At 41.8% G+C, this 19,513-nt stretch overlaps 1 protein-coding gene across 3 annotated transcripts in view; it reads right to left on the bottom strand.

Moving 5' to 3' along the window:
• The window catches only part of MORC2 (MORC family CW-type zinc finger 2), a 48,951-nt gene extending 30,481 nt beyond the window's left edge, over positions 1–18,470 (bottom strand). For 2 of the 3 annotated variants that reach the window (XM_088659229.1, XM_088659230.1), the window contains exons 1-4: positions 17,722–18,215; positions 9,146–9,199; positions 6,938–6,972; positions 5,386–5,454 (exon numbers count right to left, since the gene is read on the bottom strand). Coding sequence is in view for 1 of the 3 variants with exons in the window: in XM_035099052.3 (XP_034954943.3) it covers positions 5,386–5,454; positions 6,938–6,972; positions 9,146–9,199; positions 17,722–17,789 (226 nt within the window). In the remaining 2 variants the exon portion in view is untranslated. Of the gene's footprint in view, positions 1–5,385; positions 5,455–6,937; positions 6,973–9,145; positions 9,200–17,721 lie in introns of all 3 variants that reach the window. The other variant, XM_035099052.3, reaches the window with a different exon arrangement.
• Between the last annotated feature and the right edge of the window lie 1,043 nt (positions 18,471–19,513).

Here is a 19,513-nt window from a genome sequence, read left to right as displayed (position 1 = left end):
AGGGAAGCTGGCATGTGATGCTGCAAAATTCAAAGCTCTTTCCACTGCACAAAGCCACCGGGAAAGATCCAGTGTTTGAAACTCCCATTGTTCTAGGGATCTAGGCACAGTTTACAACATTAGCGCAAGCAGTTTCTGAGCTCTGGGCACAGTACTGCGCCTAAGATTTCAGATTAAAACTGCAGAGTGGAAGGAAAGGAGGACCTTTTTCTGCCTCCCCACTTCTAGCTACTCTCTGAAGACTGGAAAAGAGGATTAGAAAAATTCACAGAGGAGGCTATCAATAACTACTAGCCATGATGTTCTAACTCCACTGCCAGAGGCATTGCGCCTCTGAATATCAGTTGCGGGGAATCGCAGGTTGGAAGAGTACTGTTGCATTCATAATAATAGTAATTATTATTATTTATTACTTGTACCCTACCCATCTGACTGGGTTGCCCCAGCCACTCTGGGCCGCTTGCAACAGAATATAAGAGACCAATACGTTAAATATTAAATGCTTCCCGATACAGAGCTGCCTTCAGGAGGCTGTATAATTGGTTAATTACTTGACATCTGACAGGAGGGCATTCCAAAGGGTGGGTACCACTACTGAAAAGGCCCTCTGCCTGGTTCTCTGTAACTTCACTTCTTGAAATGAGGGAACCGCCAGAAGGCCCTCAGAACTGGAGCTCAGTGTCCGGGCTGAATGACGAGGGTGGAGATGCTCCTTAAGGTATACAGGGCCAAAGCAATTTAGGGCTTTAAAGGTCATCACTTTTCTTGTCCATTCCAGGTCACCCAACCACTGCCACAGTGTCCTTTCTCTTGGCAGATCAAGATGAGCAGGTGACAGCAAAGGTTGCAAGGTTTTTAACTGGGGCAATCAGAATAAGATCCACTATTTAACTATTGATTCAAAACCCTAAAATGTATTTTATATACGGTAATTGACTTTTTATTTCTATTCATTGTATATCGTATTGTTGTTTTATTGCTATGGCTGATGCAAATAAATATTCCTTCATTCATTCAGGTCATCACAAATGCATTGAATTGTGCTCAGAACTCAACTGTGAGCCAATGTAGGTCTTTTAAACCGGTGTCAAATGGTCCCAGCAGCCACTCCTAGTCACCAATCTGGAAGCTGCATTCTGGATTAATTGTAGTTTCAGAGTCACTTTCAAAGGAAGCCACACATATCCTGCTTGAGGGTTTCCTACAGGCACCTGGCTGGCCACTGTGAGAACAGGATGCAGGACTAATGAGCTATTGGTGTCATTCAGCAGGCTCATATTATGCTCTTTCAGCCGAGTCACTTGATGTAGCGGATGGATTCCACCATTTTCATTAATGTTTGAAGATTGCTATCAGTCTTTCCCAGCCAGAATATAAAACTTACTGCTGTTAAGTGAAATGGAGCAACTTTTTCAACAGATTTATTATTTAGTAATCTATTATATTGGGACGCGGTTCGAATCCCCATGACGGGGTGAGCTCCTGTTGCTCGGTCCCTGCTCCTACCAACCTGACATTTAGAAAGCACATCAAAGTGCAAGTAGATAAATAGGTCCAGCGGGAATGTCAACGGAGTTTCCGTGTGCTGCTCTGGTTTCGCCAGAAGCAGCTTAGTCATGCTGGCCACATGAACTGGAAAAACTGTCTGCGGACAAACGTTGGCTCCCTCGGCCAGTAAAGCGAGATGAGTGCCGCAACCCCAAAGTCATTCACAACTGGACTCAACTGTCAGGGGTCCTTTACCTTTAATCCATGATATTTTAAACATTTTCAAAAGATAATTTTTAATACTGCTGTAGTTTTACTATTTTCTCCATGGTCACTTTGAAAACATGCTGGGAAGATGTTAATAGTCCTTCTACTGCACAAACACTTTGCTGTTCTTAAAGATGTATTTTGCTCTCAATTGGCAATGCTAGATTCAAAGTTTGCAGGAGCCAACGTGGCACGGTAGTATTCTGATAGCATGAGTGCATTGACTCTGCAGGAATATATATGGTATACACTTGGCAATAGTGAAGACATCATTATCACGGATGAAATGACTGGACAAGAGAATGGCAGGTTTTAATATGTCAACTGAACAGAAAAGGAGTATGCCAACCAGAAAAGAAGTCTGAAGTGCTGCAAATGTAATTTTCAATGTTAACCTCAGTTTTAACGATCTGCCAGAGTGTATAGTTTGAGGCTCACAGTACCCATTCTTGAAGATGACAGCTGGGAGGACTCTCTGCTCCTGCTGATACAAATTCCAGGCCAAATTCCACACTGGTGTTGTTTGCAGGATGTTTAAAAGACTTAGCAAAATTAGTTGTCAAGCAACCTTGTCTTCTCCACCAACCTGAAACCATTGAGGACCTTTCTAGGGTATTTTCACACATTCATTTTTCTCCAATTTGATGCGCAGGATCCAGACAAATGCCTGGAAGGTTCATAACTAGGCCATAAGCAGCTAGGCCATCCTGCAATCAGCAGTAAAATAATTCTCAAACATCTGGACATAATGCTGAACTCTACTTATTTCATGATCAAAAATAAAAATGGAAGCAGTGTACATAAACCCAGTTGGTGTGTGGGTAAGCAAATGTACACTTTGCCAGCTAACAGCATTTAGCTGTTACTTTTTTCTTATTTTCTCTGTGGCTGCAGCAAATTTTGCAACTCCTGATTGCAACATACTTCTCTTGGTTTGACAGGTGATATACCAGTATTTAAGTAAATCAAAATTCACCAGGTAATCCAACAGCAATTGGATTTTCTTCTGGATTTGGTAAAAATACCATGATGAAGGACACAACAGCTTGTGTTCTTAGTCCTCTGAACTCTGCAAGTTCAAGTACTCAGTCTTCAGAATTCTACAAGATCTGTGGGGATCTTCTAATATTCTAAAGTCCCTCAAGAGATCAAGTAGGCATAGTTTTGAATCCAACTGCAAAAACAACAGAGAAGAAAGCCATTGTACTAGTTGCCCGGTTCTTGTGTCTGACACAGGAGTAATTTCTTCTGAAGAATCTCCGTCATCTTCAAGATAGTCTGGAAGCAAGATCTGATTGCCTAATTAAATAGCGAAATTCAGAACGTTTGTTTTCGTGCTTCTGGGAAATGATGTTTTATTGTACTGCTTTTACTGTTTTGTTGATAGTTGTTCAGAATAAAAAGCAAAATTTTCTCACTTGAAGGCTACTTTGCTTGAACTTACACCCACATCCCTCTAACTACACTAGTGGCCAAAACTGTGGAAACCTTTTGGAAAAAGTGTATTTCCAAGGTCTGGTGGCTCATAACACCAGTTTTTTGGAGTAACAAAAAAATTATATATTATACCAAATATATACCAAAAATTATATATTAATGGAAAGATAATTTAATGAAGAACATAATGCAATAACTTTTATGAAGGATTATATATCACAACAGCAGTTATAAATATGAAACACATAGAAAAAAATGAGATACATAAAAATTCTCACCATGTCAGTTTATACTTAGTTGGACAAACTTTAGCTTTAATTATGGCCTTACAATGCCTTCCTATGGAGTGAACCAAATTTTTTTTTAGTTCTGTAGCTGTAATAACATGAAACCAAGATTGAATTATCGCCTCTGTTAATTGGCAAACAAGTTTCTTTAGTCGGCTCCATAGTTTTTCAGTTGGGTTAAGGTCTGGGCTATGTATTTTAGGGCATTTACATTCTCATTAATGACGCAAATTCTGCCCACACCTTTTGCTGTCATACAACCCCAGATCATAACACTAACTGGGTGTTTCATGGTACAGTGGTGCCTCGACTTACAAATTTAATCCATTCCAAAGGCACCTTCGTAAGTCGAAAAATTCGTAAGTCGAAAAACGCCATTGGAAATGCGATTTCCCATAGGAATGCATTGGAAACGGAAAAATTCGTAAGTTGAAAAATCCCTATCTAAAACCGCCACGGTTTTTTCCTGGATGTCGAGACATTCGTAAGCGCGCGGCCATTCCCCCCATTCATAAGTCAAAAAATTCGGTTGTCGAGTCATTTGTAAGTCAAGGTACCACTGTAGGTGAAATGCAAATATGATATAAATCTTCTCCGGTGCTTCTCCTCATGTATTTCATGCCATCACACCAAGCAAGGAAATTTTGGTCTCATCATTCCTAATAACAAAGCTCCGTTGTTCCGCTATCCAGTTAACATGGGTTTTAGCCCAGTTTAATCTTTTCAACCTTTGTTTGAGAGATAACAATGGCTTTTTCCCTTGGAATTCTAGCATTTAGAACATATTCCTACAGTCTGTGCCGAACAGTCCTTGCACTCAACTTCACATTACATTGCGCCATGTCATCCTGTATACATCCAGATGGTTTTCTTATGTAAGCACAGTCTCTCAATTCTTCTATCGTCACTTGCTGTTGTGCACCTTTTCCTGCCTTTACCAGTCTGATTTTGTAGTTATTGAGTCTCCTTATACCTCTTCAAACATTCAGAAATGCAACCTTTGGTTAAGTTTCCACCAATTTTTCTTCTAATTTCTTCATAACTGTAGCCTTGTTCACTTAATAATACTATTTTATATCGCTTTCTGGGTGACCAGTCAACTCTTTATGCCATTTCTTTAATTTTACTAGGTTTTACAAGCTCACTAAATGAAAGAACAACAACAAAACCAACCAACTTGATAGCAATCACATAACATCAATAGCTGAATCCTACTGTGACCTGATCACTGCAAAACCAGATGACACCTAATTGGCTCTCCAAACACTCATGCTCATTGGCTACATTCAAATGAAGGACAGCTACTGCATATCAACCTAAGCAAGTTGTGCTTCCTTTTTCTGGTTACAGTGGTACCTCGACTTACGAACGACTCAACAACCGAATTTTTCAACTTACAAATGGGGCAAATGGCCGAATGCTTACGAATTTCTTGACATCCGAACGGAAACCGCAGTGGTTTTAGATAGGGTTTTTTTGACTTACGAATTTTTCCATTTCCAATGCATTCCTATGGGAAATCGTGTTTCCAATGGAGCTTTTCGACTTACGAATTTTTCAACCTACGAAGGTGCCTTTGGAACGGATTAAATTCGTAAGTCGAGGCACCACTGTATTTGGCTGTAACTTTTGATAGAATACAGATAATTGAACACACTTTGTTTTATTACATTCTTCATTAAATTATCTTTCCATTAATATATAATTTTACGGTATTACTTCAAAAAAGGTGGTGTTATGAGCCATCAAATCTCGGAAACACACTTTTTCCAAAAGGTTTCCACAATTTTGGCCATTAGAGTATGTTAATGTAGAATTAATTTTTCCTAATTATCATAGTTCCAGTTGTAAAATAGTATCTTCAAGGTTCATATTTCCAGTTTTTCTCCAATCTCTTTTCACTTACTTGAATCCATTCCTGCTCCGTCATCCAAAAAACACAGCATGAAGCCACCTCTCAAGTTCTCTTGATGTACTACAAAAAGAGAAAAATTATCATTGTCAAAGGTACATCATTTTAGGCTAGCCTTGGTAGCCGAGCCAAAAACTATGGTTCCTGGGGCTCTGCCCATCTGCTTATCCTTGACCTCAAGCTGCATCTTCAAGCAAGGGCAAAATCCCCTTCCAACTCCAAGAGTACAACTGGAGAACAATTACAACTCCTTCCCCAGGTCCAAGATGGAGAAAAAAGCTCCACTCATTATTTTCACTAATTGGTGATGGAATACTTGTCATGGCAAGTGGAAATGTGGAGTTCAGTAAGTGCCAAACTTGAAGAACTAAGAAAATATAAAATTGCATTGGATTGGTAATGAAACACAGGAGGTTGTGTGTTCCACCCAATGTTAATCATACTCAGAGTAGGCTCATTGAAATTAATGGATATAACTATCTTAGGCCCATTACTTTCAATGAGTTTACTCTGAGTTAGTTGGATATAACTTATCTAAGATCCTAATATAAAAAGTCCATATATTCAATAATAAAATTAAATAGGATGGTCACTAGCCATAAGGACTTTTAAGCCCAACTAATATGCACTGTATTACAATGCTGGTGTGGACATCTCAGTTGCCTGATCCATGTGATACTTATGTCCCAAAGCTAGGAATTCAATGCAGAGAAGTGTACATATGAGTCCCAGGTGGTCACCCATGCAGGCATTGACCACACCCAGACCTGCATAACTTTGGCTAGGTGTCTTTCAGACCATATCCTGAGATAACATGGATGCTGTTCCCATGCTGGAAGAGTAACATGAGAACAGGGCACAGATCTTTTCTATGGGAAAACAAGTACTAGTTGAACAGGATAAAAAAAATTATCTCAATTCTGCATCCAGAAATTGTAGGGCAGGAAAAGCCTTTTAAGAATGCTCTAAAATAAAATTGCAAATCATAAAATTCTTTGATCCCAAACATGGAACCCTGCCATTTCATAGTGACAATTTTAATAGTACAAAAGGTTGACTATTATCTTGTGCTTTGCCTTCTCCAAACATGATCCATTTAAAAAATATTATCTGCTTATCTTTTCTCTTACTTCACTCATGCATACTGCACCCTGGACAACAGTTAGATATGAACTGTTACATTACCAGAAAGTGTATTTCAAACTTGCAGCTATTCCCCTTTGAACCAGTATCAACACCCTAAAATGACTGCATGGTAATTCAGTTTAAAAGAAAGAACTGAACTATTTAATTCTGTTGTCAAGCTGCTAACAAATTATTTCCTATTATCATAGCATATAACAGCATATTTATATCAGGAACTACTAAAGAAAATAATTCTTCCATTATGCCTTTCTTTTTTGGCCAAGATATTAGTCAGGGCATTATATCAGCACATAAACACTTCATGTAGCCAACAACGTAACAAATCTATTATTTCTCCTTCCCACAGTCATACTCTAGGCTTATAAGCAAAGATGGCAATTGTAGTAAAGAGAAAACTTACCAGGAAAGATATCTATTCTTGTAGCATCAGCATCTCTATAAAACAGCAGACATTAAAATCAACATTCAAAGTGGGGAGTGAAAATGATGCAATCGTGGTAGAAAAACATGCCTGGGTGCTAATTCCAGAAACAACTGAGAGCATGGATAAAAATCTTTAGATGGTTGAAATATCAATACTCCTCAAGGAGGCTCTCATGTATTTCTACCCTATGAGCACCACCTATATAGCGTTTTCCCTAAAATAAGACACCGACTTATATTTAATTCCTCAAGAAAATAAGTCTATGGCTTATTTTTGGGGGGTGTCTTATTTTTTTAATTAAGTATGGTTCCGGGCTTGGGGTGCGCAGCACTGCTGGGCGCTTTGTTGGCACTGCAGCAGCAGCAGCAGCAGCTGGTTCCTGGCGCCTGCCTCCTCCTGCAATGGCCGGCGCTGCTGCTGGGTCCTGCTGGCTCGGGACGCTACTGGGCACTTTGCCGGCGCTGCAGAAACAGCAGCCAGTTCCAGGCACTTGCCTCCTCCTGCCACATTGCTGCTGCTGGCTCCCAGAGGCTCGGGGCACTCTGCGCGGCGCTGCTGGGTGCTGACTCATCAAGCCGCCTCCTCCTCCTCCTCCTGCCATGTTGCTGCTGCTGGCTCCCGGAGGCTTGGGGTGCTCTGTGCGGCGCTGCTGGGCACCGACCTGACAAGCCTCTTCTTCCTCCTCCTGCCATGGCCGGCATTGCTGCTGCTGGCTCCCGGAGGCTCGGAGGTGACCAGAGAGGTGCGGGCAGCCTTGCCTCTTCCTTGGCGCCCTCCAGAACTGCGCCTTTTGGGGTATGGCTTATATTCCGCAAATGCATAGAAATCCTGCTACGGCTTATTTTATGGCTGTCTTATTTTAGGGGAAACACGGTACTATGCAGTATTGATTTTAAAGTAGATGTATGGTTCATCAAACACATTACCATTAGATCACTATACAACACAAAAAGGATAAATGAAATTGGTGTCCCATCTTTTTTCACAAGGACTGGATCTTATGAACAGCCCTGCCATGAAAATGGCAGATCTCATACGCAGGCACAGACAACCGCAAGATCATTTAACAGTTCTGTGCATAGGGCACAGTATTCATCATATACCGAGAGATATCAAGCTATTTCTGTCGGTTATTCTGCTAGTATGCTTTTTATATGAAGTTTCACAATGTAACAGCACAATCCTATCCCTATTATTATTATTATTATTACAATTTATTATGCAAAAGTAAGCCCTGCTGAGGTCAATGGGACATATTCCCAGGTCAATGGATATAGGACTGCACCTTAAATGGTTAATATCTTACATAAAAATTGTTTAAAGTGCCCCCTATGGATGTAGTATACTTTCCAGATTTTTTAAAAGTAGCTTTCTATTATTGTCTTTTCAGCTCCATGAGTACATTCTGTTTAGCAGCTGGCTGCTCCTATAAAATAGAGAAACTGAACTATATTTTATAAAAGCTTTATTCGGTCTTTAGGACAGATTCCTTGCCCAGATGTGGTTGTGGCAACAAGCTTTCCAGAGTCCTCTGGTGGAACACTGTAAGTACATGATGCTGGGCTAGATGCCCTTTGGTCTGATCTAGTAGGGCTCTACTTTCAATGGTTGAGGGAGTTGGGCATGTTTAGCATGACAAAGAGAAGACTGGTACCAATCTTCAAATATCTGAAGGGATGTCACATGGAGTAAGCTTGTTTTCTGCTGCTCCAGAGGGTAGGACCTCAATCAACGGATTCAAAGAAAGATTCGGACTAAACATTAGGAAGAGCTTTCTGCCAATGGGAGCTGATCAACAGTGGAATGGACTATCTTGGAAGATGGTGGACTCTCCTTCATTGGCAATTTTTAAAAATAGGTTGGATGGCCATCTGTCAGAGCTTCTTTAGCTGTGATTGTGGGGGTTGGACTAGATGACCATTGGGATCACTTCCAATTCTACAATTGTGATTCATATGTTCTTATCTTCTTTGTTTCAGACACATTTTTTCAGTTTAAAAGAACTACTGTAATGTAAAGTAAAAATAGGACTGACAAAGCTGAAAATCTATTGTACAAAGCTAAATAAAATCACAATAGCATCCATCTTCCTAGCAAGCCCTATACAGTATTCACATCATTGCCTCAATTAGGTTAAATGGTTAAACAATGTAACAAGAACCTCTTGCAATTATGACTACATACCTGGCATTATCTACGAGCTCAGCAAGAGCCCCAAATAAGAATTCATGTGTGGTTCTGCAAGGTCAAAGACAGCAAGTGGTTACTTTGGGAACTATTACAAATATTGTCCTTTTCTGCAAGATTATATAATTAAAACTGAACAATTAAAAGTCTTCTTACTGGTAACAAGAGATTCTTACCCAAAGCAAAGATCAGAAAATAATCAGCCCGTAAGAATCAAACAACACAAAACAAATTTTATACATTCAAGGCCACAGTCTGCTTGGAGCATTGCAACTCTATTACCAATATAGCAAATTAAAACTTGAGTATCAGTTAAGCAACAATAGTATCCACGTCCCAAAAGAGGGAATTGTTAACTGGAGTTTCACAGCTTGTAATGGGTAACTTGTGATCAGGCATTATTGATAGCAGTTCTTAACATATGCAATATTAGACGCTTTTTTCATGAAAGCAGCTCTTCCGATTTCATAGATCAGCTTTCAATAAATGGGAATTCCACAACAAAATAGAACCATTTGGTGCTCATATATCTAGTGATGCTCCCCAGAGTGATGCATGCTGGCAGCTGCTGCTAATCCAAAACGTTTAAAAAAAGAATGTTTAATCTGTACTGGAACTATCGACATTGGCACATATGCTCCATGCTGGGTGCACTAGGTTGATTCCCAGGATTGTACCATCTTTAACTGTTCATCTGAGCGTGTATTGTTGCACAAAAGTTTTGAAGATGTTTGATTAGTTTATTGGCTTTGAGATATTTGTCAGAATAACTGAAACAATAGTTTCATTAACCTGCTTAGGACTAAACCGTATTAACTTTTCAGTACGCTGCATCATTGGGACGCGGGTGGCGCTGTGGGTTAAACCTCAGAGCCTAGGGCTTGCCGATTGGAAGGTCGGTGGTTCGAATCCCCTCAACGGGGTGAACTCCTGTTGCTTGGTCCCAGCTCCTGCCAACCTAGCCGTTCAAAAGCACGTCAAAGTGCAAGTAGATAAATAGGTATCACTCCAGCGAGAAGGTAAGCGGCGTTTCCGTGCGCTGCTCTGGTTCGCTAGAAGTGGTCATGCTGCCCACATGACCCAGAAGCTGTACGCCGGCTCCCTCGGCCAGTAAAGCAAGATGAGTGCTGCAACCCCAGAATCATTCGCGGCATTGACCTAATGGTCAGGGGTCCCTTTACCTTGCATCATTATTCACAAATATGCTTCATAAGTAGAGAATAAAGAGCAATATCAGAGTCAAATTCACAGTAAACCCTCTGAAATATTTTTTTCAGTGGGTTTACTCTATGACTGTTCAGCATCGCCTTACAGGATTTAAGTACAAAGGCAAATGTGAAGTTTTCAACAGCTGAAATATTAGTTTCATATCACATGATAAACAAAAACATTTTCTTGACATTTCTTCTCATCTAGGCCATCCAAACACGTGCAGCAATTCCAATACATTGTCTTCAAAGCTGCCACAATATTTTTATCTCTGAAGTATTACAGAGCAAGAATTCTTGACTCCTGAAAGCAATTTAGTTCTCAGGTATCTTGTCAGGTCTGAACATGTTGGCTTATGCACAAAATTCTGGTGTTGGTATGGGAATTCTTCAAAAAAATTCTCTCCATCAGCAAATGTAAGGTGAAATTATCCAGATGTGCCTCGGTTGAGTAACACTATTTCAAGTGAAAGACAAACTACAACATGAAGGTTCAACAGTGTATCGTATTTTTCGCGCCATACATAGGACCTAGTTTTTAGAGGAGGAAAACAAGAAAAAATATTTTGCTTTCTTGAATTGTGCTAGGCATAGCAGCCAACTCCTGGAGGCCCAGGTGCCTTTGCCCCCCATTAAATATTTGAGGAAGTCGTCCCCCCCCCATGTTGATGGGCATTGTCACGGAAGCAGCCCAAGAGCCGGTTTCCCGCTGCTTGTGGCTCTTGCGCAGGCTTTGGCTTTTCGCAGGCTCTGGCACGGGCTCTGGCTTTTGCGTGGGCTCTGGCTCTCACATTCGCTCCATAGGACGCACTGACTTTCCCCCTTTCCTTTTTGGGAGGGAAAAAGTGTGTCTTATGGAGCGAAAAATACGGTACATACTACAGTGGTACTTCGGTTTATGAACACAATTGGTTCCGGAAGTCTGTTCATAAACTGAAGCGTTCATAAACTGAAGCGAACTTTCCCATTGAAAGTAATGGAAAGTGGATTAATCCGTTCCAGACAGTCCGCGGAGTACTTAAACTGAAGCGTTCATAAACTGAGGCAAACTTTCCCATTGAAAGTAATGGAAAGTGGATTAATCCGTTCCAGACGGGTCTGCGGAGTACTTAAACTGAAATGTTCATAAACTGAAGCATGGGTGTAATTGGTTCCGGAAGTCTGTTCATAAACTGAAGCGTTCATAAACTGAAGCGAACTTTCCCATTGAAAGTAATGGAAAATGAATTAATCCGTTCCAGATGGGTCCGCGGCGTTCATAAACCGAAAATTCATAAACCGAGGTGTTCATAAACCGAGGTTCCACTGTACTGGCATTAATATCCACCTACGCTGGACCTGAAAAAAATCATGGCAGTGTTTAATACTCATATTCAAGGTGTTAACTCAGCCATGCCATCTTCCAATACACTTCTCTCTATTCCATATTCCAAATTTTGTAATTTTCCTCTGAAAGACAGCAACCATTCTGTTGACATGAAACATGAAGTCCTCATTGGGCTGTTCTCTGCCCCTCAGAGTCCCCCACACTCTCCTTTAGCTTCTACTAATACAGTGGTACCTTGGTACTCAAATGGCTTGGCTCCCAAACAAATTGGCTCCCAAAGCCCCAAACCCAGGAGGGTTCCGGTTTGCGAACATTTTTTGGAAGCCGAACATCCAACGCTGCTTCCAATTGAGTGCAGGAAGCTCCTGCAGACAACTGGAAGCCATGCCTTGGTTTTCAAACAGTTTTGGGAGTCAAACAGACTGCTGGAACTGATTAAGTTCGGCAACTAGGGTACCACTGTACTGTTATTGTGCATAGATTGCAACATTTTGGCAACAGAAGGACCAGTATTTTTACTTTGTTTTAAAAATAAAATCATATGTGAAAACAAACCTTAAATATTACGTCAATAAAGTGATGTTTGTTTTTACTGTCTCCAGGTTAAAATCCAGAACTTAAGAGTCTAACTAATAAGATCTCTTTTCTCTGAGCAACTATTTCCTTGCAGGACTTAAATAGCCATTACTTGCTTACATCAAAGTAATTAAAAGCAGAGATAAATGAAGATGATCATGAGCAAGCAACAGGCACATTAAACCTCTTTGAGAAACAGTACAGCTGGGTTCAATTATGAATGGCATCCACCCACACCACTGAAGAGACAGGATTAGGTTCCCACAAGAACATACTGTTAATCTGCCTGTTGGGAAGTTGTGCTTTCTCATCCCTACTTGCACCTGAAGGAACAAATGCATGGACCTAAATTATCATTATCGAAGATAGGTCATTATCTCAGATAGATCTTTACAACCTGTTCTCAGTTAGGTTTCCTCCCTGTTGGATCACACCCTGGGCAATTTCTCCCTATCAGTGTCCTGAGGATTATTTCTCAGTTCCCTATGATTCTCTTCAAGCAATTTGAATATATGCTTTGAGTTGTACTTCCATCCAGTTAGTACCAAGATTGTAAGATCTGTAAAGCAGACCTTTTTTTGCTCTTGTCACCATGAAACCCAATAACACTACATAAATAATCTTGTTTCTTCTGGTGATATGCTTTTAAAAACCTGATTTAAGTTGTAAGAAGAGAATGTATAAGAAATGGAAGAAGAAATCACGAAGGAAGAGTGTACACAAGTAGCCAACAGTTGCAGGTGGACCACAGCTCAAAATGAACTCAGGCTTGCAAGAGAGGTTAATAATAATAATAATAATTTCTTCAGCTGTATTCAAAGTAAGATAAAGTAGTAGATCCACTGAGGGCAGAAAATGGAGAAATGTTATTGTGTGACAGAGAAGACAGAACTGCTCAATACCTAATTTGCTTCTGACTTCACCTAAAAGGAAAGCAGTGCTCAACCTGGTAGTAACAGAATGTAATGATGCAAGGGAGAAGCTAAAGTGCAAGATAGGAAAAGAGGTGGTAAACGAACACTCAGCTACTTTAAATTAATTCAGATTTCCAGGGCCTAATGAGCTGCACCAAAGTGTACAAAAAGCATTTGCAGATGTAATCTCAGAGCTTCTGTCTATAATCTTTGAGAATTCTTGGAGAACAAGTGAGGTCCCTGCGGACTGGAGGTGAGTAAATGTTGTTCCCATCTTCAAAAAGTAGGGGTGGGGAACGACCCAGGAAACTACCAATGGGTAAGCTTGAGTTTGATACCAGGAAAGATCCTAGAAAAAGTAGTTCAACAGCTAGTCTGTGAGCACTTAGAAAAGGATGCTGTGATTACTAAAGTCAGCATAGGTTTCTCAAAAACAAAGTCTTGCCAGACAAATCTCATTTCTCTTCTTGATGTTACAAGCTTGTTGGATCAGGGGAATGCTGTGGATGAAGAGAATCTTGATTTAATTAAGGCTTTTGATGAAGTCCCCCATGATATTCTTGTGGAGAAGCTGGTAAAATGTGGACTGGACGAGGTAACAGTTAGGTGGATTTGCAGCTGGTTAACTGACTGAATCCAGAGTACTCACTAATGCTTCATCATCCTGGGGAAAAATTGTTTAAGTAGGACCGGTTCCTGTTCAACATCTTTTTAACATCTTGGATGAAGCTACGAAGGAGCTGCTAATCAAACTTGCAGATGACAGCAGACTTGGAGGGATAGCCAATATAAGATGGGAGATACCTGTCTTGGGACACGGGTGGCACTGTGGTCTAAACCACTGAGCCTAGGGCTTACCGATCGGAAGGTCAGCGGTTTGAATCCTCGCGACGGGGTGAGCTCCCGTTGCTCGGTCCCTGCTCCTCCCAACCTAGCAGTTTGAAAGCACATCAAAGTGCAAGTAGATAAATAGGTACCGCTCTGGCAGGAAGGTAAACGGCGTTTCCGTGCACTGCTCTGGTTTCACCAGAAGCAGCTTAGTCATGCTGGCCACATGACCCAGAAAAACTCTGCGGACAAATATCGGCTCCCTTGGCCAGTAAAGTGAGATGAGCGCCGCAACCCCAGAGTCATTCACGACGGGACTTAACTGTCAAGGGTCTCTTTACCTTTTTACCTGTCTTGCCAGTACATGTGAAAAGGATTCAGGGATCTTAGTAGACTACAAGCTTAACATGAGTCAACAGTGTGATGCATCAATAAAAGTATAGTGTCCCAATAAAGGGATGTAATAGTACTGCTCTGTTCTGTCTTGGTTAGACTAAACCTGGAGTACTGTATCCAGTTCTGTGTACCATCATTTAAGGATACTGCAGAGGTTGCCAACCAAGATGATCAAGGGTCTGGAAACCAAGCCTGCCTTATGAGGAATGGATGAGGGAATTGTGTATGTTTAACCTGGTAAAGAGGAGACTAAGAGGAGATACAGTAGTCATCTTCAAATATGTAAAGCACTGTCACATGGAAGATGGAGCAAGCCTGTTTTCTCCTACTCTGGAGGGTAGGACCCAAACCAGTGGATTCAAGTTACAAGAAAGGAGATTCAAACCAAACATCAGGAAGAACTTTTTAACAGTAAGAACTGTCTGACAGTGGAACAGACTCCCTTGAGAGGTTGTGAACTCTCCTTCATTGGAGGTTTTTAAACAGAGGTTGGATAACCATCTGTCCTGTATGATCTACTTGAGATTCCAACTCTACAATTCTAAGTGTTCAAAATTCCCCGGTTACCAGGTACATTTTGACTGGGAATGGTCTACTTGTGACCAATTTGAGAAGTCTTGTCACAGATGGTGACTGACATCTTCAGCATCTGGCTGCATGCTGCACCACAAGCCCGCTTGCTGGTGTTGCAGTGTGAGAGTAAAATAAATATTGTGATTTTGCATACTAGAGATTAATTCCTTTGTTAAATACAAAGCAAAATTTCTATCCTTTGTAATGCCTTCCAATTGGTAGAATGTGTGATTAAATTGTTAAGAAAGCATGTAAAAAAAAAGTGACTAGACGTTCTGTTGTGGCAACCGTAACCTAGGCTTACGGTGCCATTTGATATGTCACTTTGTCACAATACTGCAAAAGATATTGCTATTATCTCATTTCTTATAAATTGAAAAGCTTGAAATTTCATTCCAAAACAGTGTTGCTTTCATAAATGGAGCGTCTGCAATTTGGATTATTTTGTTAGTTCAAGTCACCTATTTTACCAAACTACTCATTGTCTGCCAACATGCACAAAGTACATGTTGAATCCTAGTCTGTACACAGTACACTATAATCTGTATTAAAAATATGTAGTGTTGATATGCAGAGGTTCCCAGTCCCATTATAATATACATCATATAAACTGGTAAACTAAGCCAATAACAATAAGCAAATAACTAAATTTTATCATAAAAAATGGAAATTCAAAACTTTCAAATGCAGTCTCCAAACTAGCTAGGGAAACACTTAACTATGCTTAAAATATCTGAACCTGCTGTACCGGTACATATTTCAGTATCCAGAGCACCTTAAAATCATTTTAAATAATAATAAATAATAATAATAAATTATTTAGTGTCTTACAAGAATCAATAAAGGTAGAGAAATACCATCAATATGGTGCTTCTAAATGCTGGGGATGGGGAAAGTTAACCATATGCTCCTGGGCTCTCTCTTGGTAGCAGTGGCCTAACAAAGGGCTGGGTTGATTAAGATGTCATGTCAGCCTTCACACAAGCACAAGTGTCCAAGGTGTACTGCTGATCTCTCTTTTGGGCCAAGTATCAAACCCAGTGAACCGCCAGAGATCTCCTCCTACAGTTGCCAAGGCGGCACCACTTTCTCTCACTCTGGTGCTGTCATCACACAAGTCCAGCTAGTGACTCTCTGGTAGCTGCAAAGTCTGGGGGAATGATGACATCAGCCATTCTTCAGCCCATGTGCCCTGGATGGACTGTTGATATCTCTCAAGGGCTAGTTGTATCTTCTTCCATTCCTATATTATGGCATAGGTAGCAAGAATTTTAAAAGTTGCAGATTCAAGACTATAGGTAAAGTAAGGTAAAGGACCCCTGGATGCTTAAGTCCTGCCAAAGGCTTTCAGGCCAAAGGAGCCAGCGTTTGTCCACAGACAGCTTTCCGGGTCATCTGACCAGCATGACTAATCTGCTTCTGGTGCACACCAGGACAGAAGCCAGAGTGCACAGAAATGCTGTTTACCTTCCCCCCCCCCACAGCAGTACCTATTTATCTACTTGGACTGGTGTGCTTTCGAACTGCTAGGTTGGCAGGAGCTGGGACAGAGCAACGGGAGCTCTGTCGAATCACGGGGATTTGAACTGCCAACCTTCCAATCTGCAAGCCCAAGAGGCTCTGTGGTTTAGATCATAGCGCCACTGCAAAGTCTGGGAGAATGATTATGTCAGCCATTCTTCAGCCCATGTACTGTTGATCTCTCTCAAGGGCTAGCTGTATCTTCTTCCATTCTTATATTTTGGAATAGATAGCAAGCATTTTAAAAGCTGCAGACTCAAGACTATGATGAGCCTAGCTTGTACTTGGGGAGGGGTAGTGTTGTACCTTCCAGTTCCAACAAAAGACAACCCTGTGGTGAAGAAGAAATCAAATAATTTCGTATTGTATGCCTTCCTTCAATGAAGTCGAATCCTGGTGGGATTTCTAAGAACCAGCAGGGTTACAGACACTGGACAAAATCATACTGCAGGCTGAAAGATGCCCATTTTCTGAAAGACATATATAGATCAAGAATATTGGCTGGTACCATAGTACCATTCCCTCCCTGATTATCTGTCACTATAATATTCTTCTCTAACTAAAAGGTACTTGCCATCCGTGACATGAAAATCAAAAGGTAAATTCTGCCAAGCTTTCTGTACAATTGTCAAAATGAAGGAAAATTGCCCCTAGTCAATCGTTTAGACAGTCGTTTCTACAAGCATATTATATAGTTAAATCTATGGATTCCATTTTGAATCAAGGTGGCAGATCAAACCTTTCAACATTGGATTGATCTTCCCAGTTTCTTCGAATTCATAAACAATGGGGGGGACAAAGGCTCCAACAAATTAAAATGCAGAAAATATGCAAATATACAATCTTTCCTAACAGCTACTAACATTCTTGACTTTCATAATTTTGCTACATTCTTTTTCAAGCGTCGTTGAACTGTCTGTTGCTCTTCTGGGCAGCAAAAATTCCACAGGCAAGTTGTGGGTAAACATATTTTCCAACTCTGCTTCAGTTTCACTGAATGCCCCCTGTTTTTGCTGGCATATCACGCACTGTTCTTTCCTTGCTCACTCTTCCCAGCCTTTTTCTTTCTTCCCAACAGCGACGATGCTCAGCTTTCTTTCCTTTCCAGGGAATTCAATTACCGTTTCCTCTTTTTTTCGGGATTAGCAGCTGCTGCCAGCGTGCAAGAAGCAGCGGAAATAGAGAACGCCTACCGCTACACCGAGCCCCACAACCTCCATTCCTACTCACGAGTTGGTGTGCAGATAGTCGAAGGTCAGTTGAGCACGCTGTAGGCTGCTGTAATTGCTGAACGCCATGATGCTGATAAAGACGACGCCCCGCCCACACCCCTCCCGCCAATTTCCAGGCGTGAGGGAAAAACAAGCTTGAGGCGACCCAACCGCCCTGACCACCACTTTTCTTCACTAACGATGCTTATATAAGCTTGCCTACTGACAGGAGCGCGCACTAGCGCGCTCAATGGCTCCCCCCGGGACCCCCCGTATTTTTCTTCTTTCCCCCCTTCTGCTCGCCCCTGAAAGCGAGCTTTTCCGTCGTGCTCGTTTCCCTTTCTCCCCCGACGCCGCCAACGGCCGTCAACCTCCGCCCGCGTGCGTTCGTTCTCTTCTTTATCTCAATATGCCGACGAAGAGAACCCGCCGACGGGCACCGCGTCCTTTGTTCCTTCACCACGTCTCCCGCCCGCCTCCTCCCTCGCTACACGGCTTCGCCTTCCCTCACACACTGCGCTGAGGGAAAGGCGTGGAAGCGAGCCGTCGCCGCTTCTTCGCCATTGGGCGGCGCCGCCCCACGTGACAATTAGGCCTTGGGACCACGACACAAAGAGGGGAGGGGAGTCGAGAGAGAGAGAGAGAGAATGACAGCGGATGAGAGCTGCGTGTCCCGACGGGCTGTTTGCACCGCGTGAGGTAGTGAAAGAAAGCGGCTTCCCTTCCCATCCCCCACCGTTTCCGGACGCATTCTTCTCTCCTTTACTCCCCCGCCCCCGCGTGACCGTTTTTAACCGTTGGGGGAGAGGCGGGGCGGTAGGTTGCTGCGCGTGCGCATTGGGAAATTCTGGGGTTTTTCCCTCAGACGGTTCGCAGTGAACATAGAAGCCTTGATGCGACATTTGCAGGATCGTCGTTCGAGCGAGGTGCGAGCGCGCGCTCTTTTCCCCTTTCCCCTTCTCCCGATTGACGACTGGGACCCTCGTTCTCCCCCTTTCCTCCCGCTCTCCCTCGGACCAGGGCGCGCGTTGTCGTCATTCCGAAGCCGCGCCGTTTGCTGCTTCGCCCAGAAGCCATTTTCCTAATCGGCTGCATGAAGAAGACGGCGATTTAAAATGGCGTCGGCGGCGTCTTTCTCTCGTCAATTATCGCCTCCTTTCTCTCAGGGGGTTCACCCCCCCTTCTCGTGCCTTATTTTTAGATGGGTGAATGTAATTAAGTTTTCTTGGGTGTGTTGTGTTGTGTAAAAATCGCGTTCATATATTTTCCTTGCCTAATTGTCGTTAAAGATGAATTGGTTTTTTCAAGGTGCGTTTCAGCACCTTTTATTGGACTCTTTGTGCTCTTAAAGTTCAGAAGAATAGTATTTGGTTAACGTTCTCGTGTCGGACTTGGCATTAAAATACCGATCTGTTTCTGTGTAGTCCTTGGAATTAAAATAGTGTGCTTTTTCTCGAGTTGCTTTCGTCTGCTTGCCAGGTATTCCAGAACACATAAGGAACAAAACATTGACTAGATAATGGCATTAACCTTTCTCAGGAGAACAGTCATAGTTCAGAACAATCGGCTAGTATCTTACTACAAAATATCTACAAAGAGACATAATTGGAAAAGTAGTAGGGATAGTTGAATCTGCTGCTAATTGAAATAGTAAGTATTGGGTTGGAGTCTCTATGCTACCGGTAAGCACTATGTTTAATAGTAGAAATGCTAAATAGCCAAAAATAAAAATAAAAATGAGTAGATATGTGTGGAATCTTAGCTCAAAATACATTTTATACCTTTGCCTGTTTTTTCCTATTTGAATTGTG

Source organism: Zootoca vivipara, chromosome 16, assembly GCF_965207765.1.
Source record: "Zootoca vivipara chromosome 16, rZooViv2.hap1.1, whole genome shotgun sequence".
Classification (NCBI taxonomy): domain Eukaryota; kingdom Metazoa; phylum Chordata; class Lepidosauria; order Squamata; family Lacertidae; genus Zootoca; species Zootoca vivipara.
The sequence above is the reverse complement of the archived record's forward strand: the minus strand, read 5'-3'. Positions and strand labels throughout refer to the sequence as shown.